Source organism: Mixophyes fleayi, chromosome 8 (genome assembly GCF_038048845.1).
Source record: "Mixophyes fleayi isolate aMixFle1 chromosome 8, aMixFle1.hap1, whole genome shotgun sequence".
NCBI lineage: Eukaryota > Metazoa > Chordata > Amphibia > Anura > Limnodynastidae > Mixophyes > Mixophyes fleayi.
Genome location: NC_134409.1, coordinates 112,094,744 through 112,113,022, shown reverse-complemented (window position 1 = coordinate 112,113,022; position 18,279 = coordinate 112,094,744). Strand labels below are relative to the sequence as shown.

The 18,279-nt window shown below is 39.2% G+C and overlaps 2 protein-coding genes across 3 annotated transcripts in view; both read left to right on the top strand.

Moving 5' to 3' along the window:
- The first annotated feature begins 1,821 nt into the window (after nucleotides 1-1,821).
- Nucleotides 1,822-17,528, top strand: BOD1 (biorientation of chromosomes in cell division 1). Of its 2 annotated transcripts, XM_075183187.1 has the most exons (4): nucleotides 1,822-1,950; nucleotides 13,333-13,428; nucleotides 16,286-16,339; nucleotides 16,444-17,528. In XM_075183187.1, exon 4 carries the CDS (start codon nucleotides 16,480-16,482, stop codon nucleotides 16,990-16,992), a length of 513 nt encoding a protein of 170 aa, XP_075039288.1. In that variant the 5' UTR covers nucleotides 1,822-1,950; nucleotides 13,333-13,428; nucleotides 16,286-16,339; nucleotides 16,444-16,479; the 3' UTR covers nucleotides 16,993-17,528. The 2 variants fall into 2 exon arrangements, with proteins under 2 accessions (XP_075039288.1, XP_075039289.1); XM_075183188.1 differs by lacking the exon at nucleotides 13,333-13,428 and having other exon boundaries at nucleotides 1,863-1,950.
- Nucleotides 1,853-18,279, top strand: part of PTPDC1 (protein tyrosine phosphatase domain containing 1) — a 64,084-nt gene continuing 47,657 nt past the window's right edge. The window contains exon 1 of the mRNA XM_075183186.1: nucleotides 1,853-1,950. Coding sequence (XP_075039287.1) covers nucleotides 1,932-1,950 — 19 coding nt within the window. The 5' untranslated portion in view covers nucleotides 1,853-1,931. The remainder of the gene's footprint in view (nucleotides 1,951-18,279) is intronic.

Here is an 18,279-nt window from a genome sequence, read left to right as displayed (position 1 = left end):
GCCGCAGGTTGGACAGGCCTGCTCTAAAATTACATAATGTATCAGTAAACATATTGACCTTACACAGCTACACAGTAGCCCCTACAGTCCATTCCTAGTAGTGCTGGCTGAGGTCTGGGCAGCTGCAGACACTGCTGGCAGTCTGGGGACGGCCATGACGTTTGGATCACGTGACTGGCGCGCCGACAGGCAGGGTACGTGGTGTTTGTCCAGAGCCGCTCAGCCTCACTTAACACACAGCGAGAGGGCGGAGACAGCAGGTAGCCCCGCCTACCCGCACATGGCAATCTCCTGCAGGCAGGAAGACAGAGGAAGAGAGCCGCCCGCTGTGTGTCAGGTAATCCGCTTCCCCTGGATCAGCAGCGGTGTTATCAGCACTGTATGATTGACAGCCGGCTGGAGGCTGCTGCCCTCACCCCGGTGGACCTGTAGTGGGCAGTTCTCCCGTGCTGTCCCCGGCTCTTTTACTGCAGGCCCCTCTGTGCACAAAGATAAGAGCCCTACAATGCAGATCTGGGGAGGGAGGGCACCATGGGGGGCAGCAGGGAACGTGCCCATATCCTGCTGCTTATCGCACGCTGCTAAAATTACTATTACATTGATCGTGCTAAATGCACAATCTCTAGATATATAATGGTTAAGTTGCCCCCTCTGTTGTGTTCTCTGGTCGCATGTGTGTGTTCCTGCTTCAGGGAGAGCCTGCAGTGTACAACCCGTGCTTTTACTCTGTATATAAATGTGCACTGTGAGAAACTTCTCATTGTTCTACTCATTTAGTGATTTTTACATTACATGTACCCTTTATAGCTGCTATAAATAGACTTGTGTTGTCTGTGTATAGTACCTGTTTCCATGTAATTATGGTACATTGTACTATCTAATCAGGGGCGCACACAGGGGGGGTTTCTGGGTCTCCAGACACCCCTCCCCTCCACTAAAGAAGTGCCCCCCACATAGCGGCACTGTACTATATAGCAGCCGCAACGCTGTTAAAGAAGCGTCCGGGCGGTGCTGTATTGTATACACCACCGCCGCAGACGCTTTTTTGACAGCGCCGCGGCTGCTGTATAGTACGGAGCTGCTGTGCATGCGCAGGCTCTTTCTGGGTTTTTTTTTGGGGGTTCCCCCTTAAAAATCCTGCGTGCGCCCCTGCTGGTTATGTCCTGTGACTTGAAGTTTCCGCCAATAATGGAGCTAAAATGGCATTATCATATAACCTAAAACATAAATTTTTTTATTTTTTTTTAATGATCAATGGTTCATAGATCTATTTTAATCCTTTTATATGGCACCAACAATTCCTTTACATAGAATGTACACTCCTCTCATCAGTCCCAGCCCCAATGGAGTGTATAGTCTAATTTCTCTGCCACACAGTTTCACCAGAAGCCAGTTATTCTCCCAGTATGTTTATGCACTGTGGGAGGAAATCCACATGAAGAACATGCAAACTCCACACCGTGCCCCTGGTTGGAATGGAACACAATTTACCCAGCAATGCTAATCATTATGCTTTCTGTATTTACATATAACAATTTAAAACAACATTTGAGGGCTGTATTTGTATATGCAGCTTTGGTGATGTAATTTGGGTTTTATTTATTTTATCAAACAGAATAAACCAGCAGAAGATATTTGGGTGGAAATGTTAGATACTCGGCTAATTTCCACTAAATTCTCAGTCGTGAACCTTTGGTTTGCAAGGATTTCTCTGTAGTGTAAATCTGTTTAAGGGATTCATTTTGGGATATGAGAATGGGTTGTGCTGGTCTCTGGGGTTTATCTGAACAGCCTATTTCTCCTTTCTCTTGCTGACACTAGGCAGCGTTGGAGGCCTTTGTCCTGTTCAGGGCTGATCTGTTGCTTTGACTACCAGTAACTCTCTTCGGATGTGGAATGTCTTCTGACCTGCTAGTTCTCACTGTTGGTGGATGCTGTACGTGGTGTTAGGTAAGCCTTTATCCTTCTTTTTATTTTTGGTAATATCTAAGCCATGCTCAAGATGCCTTCAAACTTATTGCACAATCTGAATGTCCTGCTGACTACGATATTTTATCTCAGTATCACAAGCAACATATTGTGTATTTTTAATCTGCTGAATATGGTACATGTCATGTAACGTTGCAATGCATACTATATGTTAGTGACTATTTTTCCCACTTATTTTTTTTGATCTGTCATCTGCCTTAACAATATTAGTATCTGTACTGGGTGTTTTTTTTATTTACCTTTCAGATTACTGTTTGTAAAGCTATTGGATAAATCTGATCTAGACCACTTTTTAGAACTTAATTTATAACATGGGGGGAAAAGAGCATTGATTCGTGGTTACCAATAGCAACCTATCAGATATACTTCACAGGCTACTATAGTAAACCAGCATGGTATTGTTTGCTATGGGTTGCAGCTTTAGTGTATTCTGTTCGTATTATTTTATTAATGTTTGTGTCTACACTGTTAGATAAGATGCACACAAATGTATATGCTAAGTCTCCTGTACCTTGAGAGTGCGTCACAATTTTACATTTTGGCCCACTTTTAGAATTAGGAGTAATACCAGCTAGAAAGTACAATTTTGTACCTTGGCAAAGAGTTGGGAGGATGGGGGGGGGGGGGAATTGAGTCTATCCTAGCTTGACTTTAAATTTCATGTGTTGAACTATAGTCACCCAGTATTTTGCCTGCAGGCAAAAAACCAACAAAAAAAATATTGCATTTTCAACCCTTGCATAGCAACATTATTTGTCCAGGTGTAAATGTGCGACCTTTAGCCGGATTTGCTGTTAATACTAAAGGAGGCCTTTTATGAGTTCTTGTGTAGCCAAGCAACTCTGTCATCTTCTGCTGTATAATGCTGCCTGCAGTGGTTTGCAGATGGGGAAGTATGTGGCGTGGTTTTATTTTTTTTATCCATGATCAAAGCCTTATAGTTAAGTTAATTATGTTGTTAAGTTTCTGTATATATTAATTCTATATTTGAGAATGCTACTAAAAGGCATTTAAAAACAAATACAAATTAAACCACAAGCAAATATTTGCACTGTAAATTGTGGCCTATAAGTGACTGCAGAATAACTAGAATGCCAGGTATAATTACGTGTGAACCATTTTTTAATATGTTTGCACTTCATTGTCACATTGTAACTCATTGTTTGCTCTCAATGGTGATTTTGTTGGTTTGAAGGAGGGAGTTATCAGTATGCATCTTGAAGACTATATATGTTTGAACAGTGTGCACACATATATATATATATATATATATCTAGCAATCTGGATCTAATTGTCTCTCGTTTTAATTGGTTAACTGATTATCCTATTTGTTAAGCTGGGTACACACTACACTGTTTTCATCTAATAATCGTTCAAAAGTCGGGTCAGTGTGTGCAGTGACACGATGGTCGAAAGTCTGCCCAAATGGACGATTATCGCCTCATTTGGTCGGTCGTACCGTTTAATATTTTCGTTCCAATCTCGTTTCCGCTGTGTAATGTGTATAAACTTCCGACCAATCCACAACAGTGAGTACGAAATTACAGTCCTTGCTCACGACAACATGGCTGTAAAAAGTTGCTAAAGGGACGTCCGCTCTTCCCTTTATCGTCCTAAACAAGGCCAGTGTGTATGCAGTCCATGGACCGAACGATCGGATCATCGATCGCATGTAAAATCGCTCTGCATAAAAAGTTGGTCGAAATTTCTGTAGTGTGTACCCAGCTTAAGCCAGGAAATGATGAACAATTGTTCTCCCCAGATTTTGCCAGCTGATTTTCTGCAAGAAGTAGCCGGGTGGGGGAATTCACAATAAGTAAATAATGAAATCCTGAACCTATTTTGATTTAGCATTTAATATCATTTTGGTTATGGCTGTCTGTACTGAAAACTCATGAAAAACAGGATATGATTGCCATATCTGGAAATCTTGTTCACAGTTTGTTAATAACGGCAGAAGTCCCTGCCTTTAGGCCTTGTCACAGTGAGTGTCGGGCGGCTGGGGCAGAGCCGGATTAACATATTGGTCTTTCTGGGCTATCTGGACCCATTCATTCAAGTTAGGCAGGTGCAGCTAACAGCAAAACTGATGCTGTTAGCTGCCCTGTTGTCAGTGCGGGCGCGGTATGTAGCGCGCTGCTTAGTGAAGAGGTCTTGTGAGACTATGATATAGTCTCCCAATACCTCTTCACTGATCAGCACACTGCACACCGTGCCCTCACTGACAACAGGGCAAGAAGAAGGAAGTGGTGCCGCCTGAAGGCTGCAGCGTAGAGGACCAGGTAAGTTTCTATGTATGGGGGGGGGGGGGGGGGGGGCGAAGGTGATACTCTGGGGCAGAGGGGGAGCCTTTACAAATTACTGGGGCCCTACATTGGCTTAATCTGGCCCTGGGCAGGGGTCACTGCTCTTGGCTACGTTACAGTGAGTGCTGGGTGCTTTACAGCAGGGGATTTTTGCCTGGCAGAGCGGCCGGCAAATAAGTTACCAGTGTTCTCCCCTCATTTTAAGATCAAGAAAAAGCTGCACTGAATTTTTTTTTTTTTTTTTTACATTTTCCTTCACAATTTTAAACTAGCTATTAAGGGGGGGGATGCGAGCACCAAATGGAAGCTGCAATGTAGGAGATTGCAGCTTCAGGCTGGTACTCCCGCTCACACAGACCAGTGTTCTGGCTGCTGTTGGCATACCATGGAGCCTCTGGGAAAATGGCTGCAGGAAGATGGATAATTGGCTTCAGATGGTAAATCAGTTTGAAATCTTTGGCGTGTGTGATTTGTCCATTCGCACGCACCAAAATGAAATTTTTTATTCATTTGTTTATGTATCTTTCTTTTTTTTTTTTTTTTTTTATAGATCATTGTAGTTCAGGTCCGTGGTGCAGTAATATCTTTATCCTTGTTCTTAGTGTATCTGTGATGGAAGAAAAAGAGACAGAGATGGGGAGTGGGGGTGATGAGATTGTGTACATACTTACGGTGTGTTTTTCCTGGGTTATTTTGTTCCCCAATGGTGGGTTTGACTTTTGTGGTGCATTGCTTATCCTTGTAGGTATGCAGCTGTTTTCCTTGGTGTGTGTGTACCTTTGTCCTTTAAAATTTCTCGTTTTTTTTTTTTTTTGTTCTGTTGTTGATTATTATTATTATTATTATTATATTCCTTTCCGGGAGAGGAAAAAAAAAGGAATAATAAGAGAAGACAAAGGTATAGGAAAGTTGTTGGAAGGGTGATATGGATGGTTTATAGCGCCAATGCTATGTTCCGGAATCTTAAAAATATAGTCCGATGTGGTTCTTTGGGGGTGTCTTGTTGTGGTGGTTTTTTTTTTTTTTCATTTTTTTTATTTTTTTTTTATGTTTAACGAAAACCACAAACACAGGAAGGGAAAATGAAGAGTACTTCATTCTCCATACTTCTGGTTGCGTGACACGAGACTGCACCCAATTGGACACAACCTTTGAGTGGTATCCAATGCTTACAACTTTCTGTTTTAGACCCAAATTCACAATCTTTCTTTAAAATTTGTCCCTCTTTTGGCTAAAATGTATATATGTATGGATAAAACCCTCTATGACTCAGAAGTATCTGCTTCTCTCAAAGATACTACCCATCCTGCATGGTATGTGTATAATAAACGTTTTTTTTTTTTTTTGTTTATGATAGTTTGCATCTGCAAATCTATTGGTGTGTGTTTGTTTTTGAACGCAAGGCAAATAACATTTTTGTTTTATAACAAAATTGTCCTGGAACAGTGTAACATGATCTGGGTGGCAAGTTATTGCTCCCACCAGAGCCAAATACAGCCCTATACTTTTAGCTTGGGAGAGGCCTTTGGGGCGGGACAGAAGAGATACAGGGGGACACGGAACGTTCAGATCGCTGTGTTCCAGTCTCCAGGGTGTATTATCTAGTCGCCATGACGACCAAGTGATCAGATTTTAAGCCCTGCTTCAATGTCCTCTTGCAGAAAGTCACACTGTACTAAAAAAAAAAAATGACATACGCATACATTACAATGTTTGTTATACTTCACACCTGCCAAGTTGCAGGATAGTTTTTTTTTTTTTAGTCCGATTTTGTAAAATGTACCAATGATTATAGTTTAATCATGTTGAGATAATTGCATCTTAGTGTAGAATTGTAGTGTCTAGATTATTTAGCTCAGTGTGCCACTCTAGGATTGTTTTATGTAGTAGTCTGATCAAAGTGGTCAATAAAATAATTTTTATTTTTGTGGTTATTAAAATAAATTTTGTTTTGAAATTTACAAGTTTATTAATAGGGTTTAAGACAATTCTGTCCATTACTCAGGTTCATAAGCCAAGCGCTTGTCCTGTCTCTTGCTCACTAACCTGTTATTAGCATATCTAATCTGTGTCGGTCTTTGGAGATATACAACTGAAAGGTTGCTTCACAGAAAGCTTTAGTCACGTGGCGTCATTGTTGAGTCCTGTATCGAGGGTAGCTGATGGGATTAAGTGCATGTCTTGAAAGCTTTTTCACTCTTGATGAGACAGAGATCTTGTGCCGTGGAGTAACAGGTGCAGGTTCTGATCTTGACCGAAGAGGTGGCTTTTCGTGCTGCTGTTCCCTCTGATGTGTAAGTGATCTATCCTGAAAGAGAAATGACATTTATTAGAAGTGTGTTTTACAATCTCCCGGTCTGTGAGTTTTAGATGTCTTAGAACGGGCTTATATAGCTACAGTAATGCATCTAAGTAAGGTAATCTCCCAGTCACATCAGTGTGGATATATTATAAAGTGTGTAGCCATGACGAGAGTAGAATAAATTGCAGGAACCAAGTTGCTGATCGACCTGGGGGGAAAAAAAATACTCCTGAAAGCGACACACCTCTTCCTTAGGTGCTTAAAAGATCCAGCTAGTTTTGGGGTTGTGCAGATGGCTCATTAATCAACATTTTGATATGTAAATGAAAGAACAACTGCATATACAAAGTGTAGAGAGATCGTTATATTATTGAGGTCCACTCTAATGACTATTTATGCGTGTTTTGTTTCAAATGACTACCGGTATACAGTACTTATATATAAATGAACAGATGTATGTTTGGAAAAAACCAAAGAATTACATTCCATGTGGTAAGATAACTAATTATTGCAAATCATATGTTCTAAGGGGCTCCACGGGTGGTTTCACTGTACCCATTGCAAAGCCGTCTCATGTTGTATAACATTGAGCAATGCTTTATAAAACTCCTGGCTGGTGAAATTGCACGTGTTCTGTAATATTGGGGGGATATGGGGCCAACTGGTGTCTTAATACAATATCTTGGAACAGGCAGGAATTCAGATCACACACACACACACACACACACACACTGAAAGATTCTAGCACAGCCAACATAGTCATATTAGCAGATATAGAGATGTTGTGGTGTTTAAGGCTCACCTGCTTTTTGTCATCATGCACAAACCGATGGTGTGGTTTGTTTTGTTATTTTTATTTTATTTATTTTTTTTCACTATTGCGCAGTTTAAAAATTGTGTGTGCTGAATTTTTATTTTTTCTTGCTGCTTCATAAATGTCGCCTGTACATGGTCTTTGGAAATGGATCAAAGTCTGTTCATTAGGCCGGATCTCTTGGCTGGAGATAAGAGGATCACAGCAGGAGTTTTATCTGGTAATGAGCTACTCGCGTATCCGAGTGTTACAGTATCCGTTTCGTCATGATCTTTCATGTGTCATTACATGATCTTATAATATGATGAATAAAAGATAAAATATGTTATAATTGCAGCTCGCAGGTCTGTTTTGGCTGCCCTCTGGCGAGAACCCGGCCATCACACACTTTCATTTTTTTACAGTTTATTTACTCGCAAGCAACAGATGCTGCCAGAGGGTACTTGCTAACTATCAGAAATATAAGGATATATTATTATTAATAATATAATAATAATTTAATATTATTATTTATTGTGTGCATATTATAAAACTTGTTAATAAACATTTTTATTAAAAGTTTACAGTAGTCTTTCAATTTTTACCACAGACGACATTGACAGAAAGTTATTGAATTACCAACTTGTTTTATTATAGTTTAACTTTAAATAGCTTGTTTTTTTTTCCTGTTAATATATAAAACAAATGCCTGGCTTATAAATAAACTCTCAATTTAAAAAACACATATGTATGGCCCAAATATATGGGACTCTCATTGTTTAGAGTTAGGACCACCCTATTAGCAAAAGCACCGTGGAGAGGCGGGTGGCTTAAACATACATTTGCAAATGTGTGTAACTGAGACTTTTGCATTCTTATCTACAGTAGAAATAGCAGATCTGTTGCTGGCTATAGCAGTGTGCTGGGGGAGCTCTTTTCGTGTGTCTGTTCCTTTTAGGATAACCCCACCCTTTCACGCACCTGCTATAGCTTATAAATTGATTGAGCAACTTTCATTTCTTTAAATAAACTATAAGTACAGAAATAATTACTGTAGCTTATAAACAGTAAAACTTTTACCTCAGACGTATGTGCAGAGGGGAGTGAATTACAGGTGGGGATGGACCTGTTTAGAACTCGATGGTTGGGATTCTTTAGGTAAAAATGTTAATAAAATTCTCCATTACCAATAAAGGGGAAATAAAAATAAACGCCAACTGTATTTATTGCCATGATCATTTCTGTGCTGAAAGTAAATCCATCACTTAGATTTTTAAAAATGAATCTTTATAAAGAAAAACTCCTTAATCGGTCCTTGTAAATAATGAGTTTGCCAGCATCAAATAGATGTTTGATTAGTGTATTTATCAAACAATGGCCTCTGTCTTGCCATTTGTGAGACTTTTGTCTATTTCGATTGACAATGAAAGAAATCTCACAATTAATTCCCTACATACTGTATCTTTTATCCCCCAGGAATAGATATATATTTTTAAGATGTGGATTTGGCACATTCCACATAAGGAATGTTTAATCACGTTTTTGAAAATGCCTTCCTTTTATTTTAATTTTTTTTTATATTTTGATTATTAGATTATTTGGACAAATTACTTTTAAAATGCGTTTCCTCACATTCAAACAAAAATCATTTTAAATATGTCTATTAACTTGCATGGGAACTTTGTATTGAAATATCAAAGCTTCTTTCTTAATAATTCAGCATCTTGGAATAGAACTCTTAATTACCGGTTATTAACTGATCACTGAAGGGCTTAAACAACGGGATGGTGTCACACTTATACCTAGGGGAAAAACAGACTATATGTATTATACAGTAAGACTGCAGTGCTTGCTTTGTATCATAGTAACAAGGCAAATTGTGTGGTTGCTTTAATTGGCTTTGTAATTAGACTGGAAAAGGAGTGTTAGAATATGTATAGATGAGTTTTCAGCATAGAAATCTGTGATATTGTTTGTTTTAAAAAAACTAATTATAATAGCAGTTAAATGGTTATTGTGCATCTTTCAGTTCATTGTGACATATTTTTTTTTGATTTGAGCTCCTAATTTCCCTGCTTGTCAAAACGACTTCAATTGTCGTTACACCCAGCTGTCATCTCAACCCAGCTCTGTTGTTGTGGATTATAATGTGGCATGCTACATTATAATAATTAAATTCTGTGTCACACTTTGAAGATAAGTGATATAAAATCACTTACTGGACAAATTAAATAGCAAAGCTGATGAAAATAAAATATTTGGCTTGTGAATGCAATGCAAAAGCTGCAAATCAAGGTGATGCCTATATAACTATAATCATCCTAGTCCTATTTATAAAGTAATACAGAATCAACAAAATATAAACACAATATGCAAATAAGTAAAGGGCAAGAGAAACAAAATAATTAGTGAAGATCAATACAAGGAGACAGTAGAGAAAGCAACTACATTAAGACACAACTAGAGGTGAAGGTCATTGACAGAACGTAGTGGGTGAGTGTTAGAGCAATATCGGAAGGGATTATGAACCACTAGATCCTCACTAGGGGCCTGATTCATTAAGGATCTTAACTCAAGAAACTTCTTATTTCAGTCTCCTGGACAAAACCATGTTACAATGCAAGGGGTGCAAATTAGTATTCTGTTTTGCACATAAGTTAAATACTGACTGTTCTTTCATGTAGCACACACATATCAACTTTAAATTTCAGTGTACAAATAAGCTATCAAATATTTGTGTGCTACATGAAAAAACAGTCAGTATTTAACTTACGGTATGTGCAAAACAGAATCCTAATTTTCACCCCTTGCATTGTAACATGGTTTTGTCCAGGAGACTGAAATAAGAAGTTTTTTAAGTTAAGATACAGAAAGCAGGCAGTGGTCGAGGACAGGAGAAAACCAAAGTGAAACCCATGGTACGGTCAGGGTCGCAATAATGTCAATTCAGATTAGTATTTGCAACGCTCTAATTCAGAATAAACTATCACCAGCTCAACTGATAGACAGGAAGGGGTTTTATATAGAGTGGGACCAGCCTAATTAGCTGCACTAGCGCAGCAGGCACTAATGAATAGGATTAGCTAGGTGACCGCGGCTGTCGCCCAGCAACCGGTCAGACACGGGCAGTACATACTCAAGTCTGTGCAGGTGACATGGAGGCATTCACAACGACTAGAACAAAGGCATTTCCACCAACAACTAAATACAGTGGAGTTCTAGGGCAGACTCCTTTAAGTTCATATTATGTTAAGCTGCATTGAAGTTTTGAGACATGTTTATGAACACTCTTTTAAACACAAGGTGAAATACATGATTTTGCTTATGCTTTAACGAACACATCTTTTCGAGGTCTGTGTGTGGCCCCTATTATATGATGGTGACGTGAAGCCCTGTCCTCGGTAACAGTCTGGACATGCCTCAAAGCAAGACCAGCGCACTCATCTGCTGCTCTGAACATTCCAATGATCTAGCTGTCTACTTAGAAAGTGAGGGCAACCCTAAGGGAGCAGGAGTTGAAGAGTGAATATAATAATGCAGTGTTTTCCCCAGAAAAATTTGCCAGCTGGGGTGGCATTAAGCAGCTGGGTGGAGGCAGTTGTAATACTTTGCAATAATAATGAAAAATGTTGGAGGTTATTGCCTACACCTGCCAGAACTAGTCCGAATGGTGGTCGGTGGTCTAACAGATACCACTAGCTGTAGTGCTCACATAGTGCCGGTTATAACGGGAGAAACGATGGTTTATTATATCATTGTGTTGGGCTCCAAAACCGGGTGGCAAGTAAAAGCAGCTGGGTGTAGCGCCCGGGAAATAGGTGCTGGGGAGACCACTGAAAAGGTGCTCAGATCTTTGACAAACACACCTTAAAATAGTGTGACTACCTTTTTAGGGCTTGTTCAGAAGGTGGTGCCGAGGTGTGACCTCACACTAAGGACCAGGGTGGTTTTGAAGATCTACTGGAATACCATTTTGGTTCAACTGTCAATACTGTTGCCATCTCCATCTTCTGAGGATATATTTGGCTTCCTTGATGATGGTAGCTATTTCCACAGCTTCTTTCAATGTGGGTACAAGTGTCCTGGTTCTGTGTCCAGCATGAAGTGAAAGCCTTTTTCAGAACCAGAAGAGAGATGCGATTTAGTTCAGATATGTTGCAGGACAATCATGTTTGCCAACAACTGACAGTCTTCGCGTTCCTTCAGTGTTCCTCTTCCTGTCTCCACTTTCCACTGTCTCTGCTCATTTGAACCGTAGCGGCACATAACTGTCAGTCGTTAGTGGCTGCTTTAATATTGGTGGCTGTTAAAGCTCCTGCCTTAAACAAGCCACGCATGTTCCCCAACACCAGCTTCAAGTGTGCCGCAAACCTCTTGGATTGTAAGCTCGTTTGTGCAGGGCCATCTTTTACTGTCTCATGTCGTATGTTATTAATTTGTATCATGATCCTATCAATGTACAGCACTATGTCATATGTTGGAGGCTTATAAATAAAAGATATTAAGAATAATACATTTTCCATGTATGGGTCAGAGCAGAAGTCATTGTTTTTCCCTCCCATGAGGCCAAACTTGCAGCTATTTTTGCTGGGCGTTTTTGTTTTTGCCTTCCTAATTTATCAAGTTTATGCTTTATTCTTTGTCACATTGCTGGATACCAGAGACTTCTTTCCGGCTTCTTTGATAATGGTGTGTGTGTGCAGTATATTAATGTATATTTATATGGTCAGCATGGTGGTTTAGTGGTTAGCACTTCTGTCTCACAGCACTGGGGTCATGATTCGAACTCCACTCGGTGTGGAGTTTGTATGTTCTCCCCGTGTTTACGTGGGTTTCCTCTGGGTGCTCTGGTTTCCTCTCGCACTCCAAAAACATACTATTAGGTTAATTGACTATCAAATTGACCCTATCAATTCTGTGTGTTTGTGTGAGGGAATTTAGACTGTAAGCGCCATTGGGGGCAGGGACTGATGTGAGTTCTCTGTACAGCGCTGCGGATTTAGTGGCGCTATATAAATTGATATAATAGCGAGACCGAAATAGGAGACCCTCACAGGTTTTGTTAAATGAGGTTGAGGGAATCATGACCAGTACTTTGTAGGACTCTGACATACAGTGTTGAATGATACTGCAAGTGTTTAAACTGACTTTTAGGTTATTTTGGATTGTTAATCCTTTTTGTTTTAAAGGCTAATTCTACATTCTAAAATGTGGTTTAAAAAAAAATTAAATAAAAATAATAATTCCACCACCACATCTGAGTACTTTGGAGATCATCCTCCTTTCACTTACTTTTCCTGGGGAGCTTTGCCTTTTTTAAAAGGGGTCTGATTTCTAGTTCTCCTAGCAGCTAAGTAGGCCAAAATAACATCATAGAGTTAACCTTTAATCAGTCAAAAATAAACTACATTGAATTAATTATATATGAAAACATTAAATGTACCTTGTTGCACAGGTAGGACTTAGGAATTCTGCTTTTCCCAGTTCTTGTATATTTCCATACATTTCTTTTTTTTAATCTTAGGACAGGCTGAGAAGTAGTTAATTCACTGTTTGTTGCCCCTTTCCTCTTACAGTAATAATGTCATTTTGTTCAGTCTTTGACCTCTACTGATCATCTTTAAATCATTCACTGTGGCTAATTGTAAGCTCGCTCATGGTCAGTCCATCTCGTCAAAAAATAACTACATTAGCTGACCAAATTTGCACATAGATCTAAAATATATGCTTGTAGTGGAAGCATGTGTAGTGTTTGTTTATAAGCGTTAAACTAGTCTTATATTTACAAACGCAGCTTGTGCAAAGGACAGAGCTGTTTTCTGTGTTTTCTTCACTCTTCTCATGAAACGTCTGTATAGGAATAGATTTCTGCAAACAAGCGTCTCTCCACCAGCGCTGTGGATGCTGCTTCCGGCCAGTCATTTGTCCCCACTCTCTTCCAGATTTCAGCATGTCTCCTGGAGTGCTCAGTTTAGAGGAACACTGAGCCCACTTCATAGTCAAGAACACACTGCTGGGGTCACGCCTTTTATTTACAGGTGAGTAAGAATCCTGATGGCAATTACTGGAGACATGGGGCAGATTCAATGAGCCATGAGGTGTCTTCGGAAAACAATCGGCAGAAACGCATTGAATCTGGGTTTTTAGCAGTCTCCACTCCTTTCCGTTCGCATAGACATGCAATGGAAAATTGGTGGAGGTTTCTGTACCGTATTAGCCACAGCCGGACAAGGTGGCACAGCGTGGCTAATTGAATCTGCCCCATAATGTGTCCTGCATCTGTAATAAAGGTCATTCATGAAAGCTCTTGTGCATAAAAGGTGATGATGCCCTTAGCAACCAATCAAAAGCATGCTTTCATTTTCAAACCTTTACAGGAAAAAATCTGTTTCATTGCTATGGGCAACGTCTATACTACACAAATACTCAACATTTCCATAAATTACTCCAATATAGTATTCTCCCCAGAAAATTTTGCCGGCCGGGTGGCCTTAAAAAGTAGCCGGGTGGGGGCAGTGTAATGCTTTGCAATACTATTTGAAAATTTTGTAGGTTATTGCCCACACCTGCCAGGACTGGTCAGACTGGTGGTCAGTGGTCTAACACATACTGCTGGCTGTAGTGCTCACATAGTGCCTGTTCTAAAAGGAGAAACTGGTTTATTTTATTATAATAGGACTCTCTGTTGGGCTCCAAGAGTCAGGTGGCAAGTAAAAGCAGCCGGGTGGAGCATCGGGGATATCGGTACAGGAGGGAACACTGCCACTATGTGTTGCCCATTCCTACATGAATAATGTTTTACTAGAAATGCTTGCAGAATGCTGGAGTGGCTTTGTAAAGCAATAACCTTTAAACAATATTTATTATATATTATCCACGAAATTAAGCAGATGGCTTTGTATCAAATCTGTCACCTATTGGCAAATGCTCCATAAATAACATTAATTATAGGCAAAGCATTCCCATCAAGGTTCTCAAGGAGCTCTCACTGGGATTCAAACCTTTTATGTTAATGTAATCAGTAACCATTCTCATGTACAGTGAGTATGGACCTTACTGACCTACTCTTACATGTAACGAGACTGGGTATGACTGGCGTATCCCTACCATATTGCGGAGTGCATGTTATGGGCATAGATCTAAAGATAGCGAGATTGAATGTGACTGGCGTATCACTACATATAGCTATCCTTTTTATGGACAAGTGATGCAAATTATTAACTGAGCTACTTTAGCTGATTAAATTGGGCTTTTTCGTGTGCCCTCCCCATGACTAGTCAAATAGTAGAGCTTTCATTATGCCCTTACACCAGTTGGTAATCACCTCAGAATAGCAGTATATTGTTTCACTCTTTTTCTCTTTTTAAATTCATGGAAAATGTTGGGTCATTCTTGAAGTAATCACTATTTCCAACATCTGAACTGTTCTGCCACCATTTATAGACATTAATATATCGGAATAAACAGAATAAAAAAATGATGGTAACTTGTTGATTGTATGCTTTTTTTTTTTTTTTTTTTTTTTTTTTTTTTTTTGCTTGATGGTCCTTTTTGTGTCTGCTGTAAAGTTGTTTGTATGTATTTTTAAATAGAAATATTTGGTCAGAATACATTGGGCCTACAAGTTGATCAAAGATCAATACTCAGTCCATGAGTATAAACCAGGTCTTTTAACAGAGAGTTTGTGGTACATAGGTTTTTTTTTTGTTTTTTTTGTGGATTGTTGAAACTTTGAGACTTGTCGTTGTGTAAAAAAATATAACTTTGAATCATGAACTCTACCCTCTAATTGGGTTGGCCAGCAAGGATTTCTACTTCATAATGTAGACATCCACTGGACATTATGTTGATAAGAGGGGGGAAATAGAATGAGATAGTGGGACTCCAGGAAGGGCGTATATTGTGTATTGTTTTTTTGTTTTTCTTTTTTTGCGCATTTATTAATGTTGTAAATTTAACAGTGCAGGTCCTATTAACCCAGGGTCAGTGATTAGCTAGCAGGAGCTGGCCATGTTATTTCTGTGAGGCTACTACTCTTAGAATGTACTATACCTTTCTATATAAATGGACAGGATACAGAGACTGCTCGATTGATGGATATTTTTTATGAGACTCATTGCTGGTGTCTACTTTAAAATGCTGTCCTGCAATAATCAACCATTCAGCATCCACTTCTTATAATACAAGTTCTATGATTCCATCTGAATAATTAATAGCTTGTCCGTGGTAATTCTCCAATTTGATGTTATTGGCAAATATCATTCTGTAGATTGAGCAGGTGATATACTCACTGTCTGGTGAAGCCCCTTTTTACAGTTTTCAAGCCCCCAAGTAAACCTGGCTACCAACATGGCTGGAAATATTGTTGCCCATTTACTTAATTGAAATCACAGCAGTTATCTAATATATGAGCAACGAGGTTGACAAACAGGACGAGAGCATATCGCTATTTTTGGAATGGGAGCAATTTGATTGTTGCATTAGCCTCAGCTGTCCTATACAGTCCTAATGCTGCTCAATGATAGAGCTAAGCAGAGATTTGGGTAAGGAAGGGAAGGGGTGTGTTGTTAAAACTTGCTTCTAATGTCATGTTAAGAAGATATTTTCTACTCGCAAATCTAATAGCTGCTTGTATTTAAAAATTCACTTTGCAAAATTACGTAAAATGCTATATGAAAATAAAAATATAATATACTGGAACACAATTTCATTATATTACGGCAATAAATGCTGAACAAAGGATATACATTTATTATATAGTGTATATACATGTTTTTTATTTGGTACTATCAAGTATGAGCATACTTTTTTTTTCTCTACAATTTGCTGCTGAAAATATTCTTAATGCATTTGTAGCCCTATTTTAATAGTTTACTTTTTCCCCATCTCTTCTAGGTAACCAATCCGGTTTACAAAAGTTACAGAACTAAGCACTTACTACTTCATCAGGTAGGGTGGATGTTAAGTCACATTTTACAGATGTGTGCTCAGTACGCTATAAATTATTACAGTAAATGTGAAAATATCTTAACCATAGTGTTCTTTGTTCCTAGGTAAAATAGAAAAATCTGACCGGGCTGGTCAAAGCCATGGCTGAGAGTGGTAGTGGTACAAGTGCCTCATCCTCCGTGGGGGGTGTCACAAACGTGGCCTCTCTTCCCCCTGGTGATGCCCATCTCATTGCTTTGATTGTTGAGCAACTCAAGAGCCGCGGCCACTTTGATGGATTCAGAAGAGATTGCTTGGCCGACGTTGACACAAAGCCAGCTTACCAGAACCTACGGCAGAAAGTGGACAACTTTGTCTCCACCCACCTAGACAAACAGGAGTGGAATGCTGGAATGAACAAAAACCAGCTCCGCAACGGACTGAGGCAAAGTGTCGTTCAGTCCGGGATGCTGGAAGCTGGAGTCGATAGAATTATTTCACAGGTGGTAGATCCCAAACTGAATCATATATTCCGACCACAGATAGAAAAGGCTATCCAAGAGTACTTGGAGGCCCAGACAAAAGAGGAAGTTGTACCAGCTCCACCACAGCGTCCACCTCTTCCTGAGCCAGAAGAACAAGACCCCCCTGTGCCCACTCAAAGTGCCTCTTAGAGAGTATTCTCTGTATAAAAGATTTCAAAGCTGCATCTGCAATGCCAATAAGCTATATATAGCTACATACAGCAGTGTGCACGGTAGCTTACGTAAAATTAAGGGCATAAGAGATCAGGAAGATGAGCATAGATCATGGGTGTTCATCATTGGTAGCATTAGATATGTAGTCTAGAGTTTGAGGTCACACACAGGTAGGACAGGGTTGAGCATTGGTTCATTCTAATGCCATATGAACTATTAGTCGTTGTGGGTTGTGTGTGGTTTGGTTTTTTACTTTTTCGCATGTGACAATATTTACTGTATTAAGGGAGGCGGCCAATTGTGAAATCACGCATTCTCTTAATGATTAGTGTTTGTCTCTGTACGATAGACCTAAAGTATCTGTCGAATGTACAGGTGTCGCCATTTCAGATCGCCAAAATGTGCTGAGCTTTTTATTTCTGAATTTATTTTTGTTTTCTCCTTGTTGCTCTCAATTTTGAATAAAGTTTTTATTGTAGGCTAACAATAAATTTTTGTTATATAATGGAAAATGTTTTTTTTGGGTTATTGATTTTCTTAACTTTATTTCTACTTGCACGCTCACCCTTGTGGCATTTTTCTTACACGAAGGCTAAAACTGAACATACATGGAATTAATTCAATCAAACAGTATGGCATGATTATAGCTGATACCAGTTGTGATGCTATATTTATTGCATACAACTTGCTGTAGATTATCCCATGGTGGTACAATTACGCTACATATTTAGCCAGTGACAAGAATGTACTGATTGTAGTGCAGGGTCTTGTACACAAACTAATATATAGGTGTAGATGCATTTGAAAAAAACTATATAACGTAATTCTGCCATGCTTCAGTTCTGATGTATCTGGTTTGGTCATACAATCTTAGTGGGCAGTGTCGTGGTATGTTGGGGAACAAATTCTATGGTAATGGAAATGCGTTGCTCAGATTTTCTAATTCGCGAAAACGTGAGGTAAACTTTCTTCTGTGGCGCATGTTGCCAATGTTGTAGAGGACGTTGAACTGTGGCACCAATATTCTTAAATATTAGACCAGCTGTTTAGTAAAAAAAACAAAAATCATCCAGTTTTTATTTGGGTGTTGCCATGTTTCTGAGGAAGTTCGTGACACAACCTGGTTTAAAATAAATAAAATGCCCTGTTCCTAGCAAATATTCTGCCTTCAGTCGTTTACATATAACACTTTTGTAAACTTCCGAGGCAAATGTTGTCAGTTATCATATAATTTTTTGCTTGTTTTCTTAATTTTATACAGCA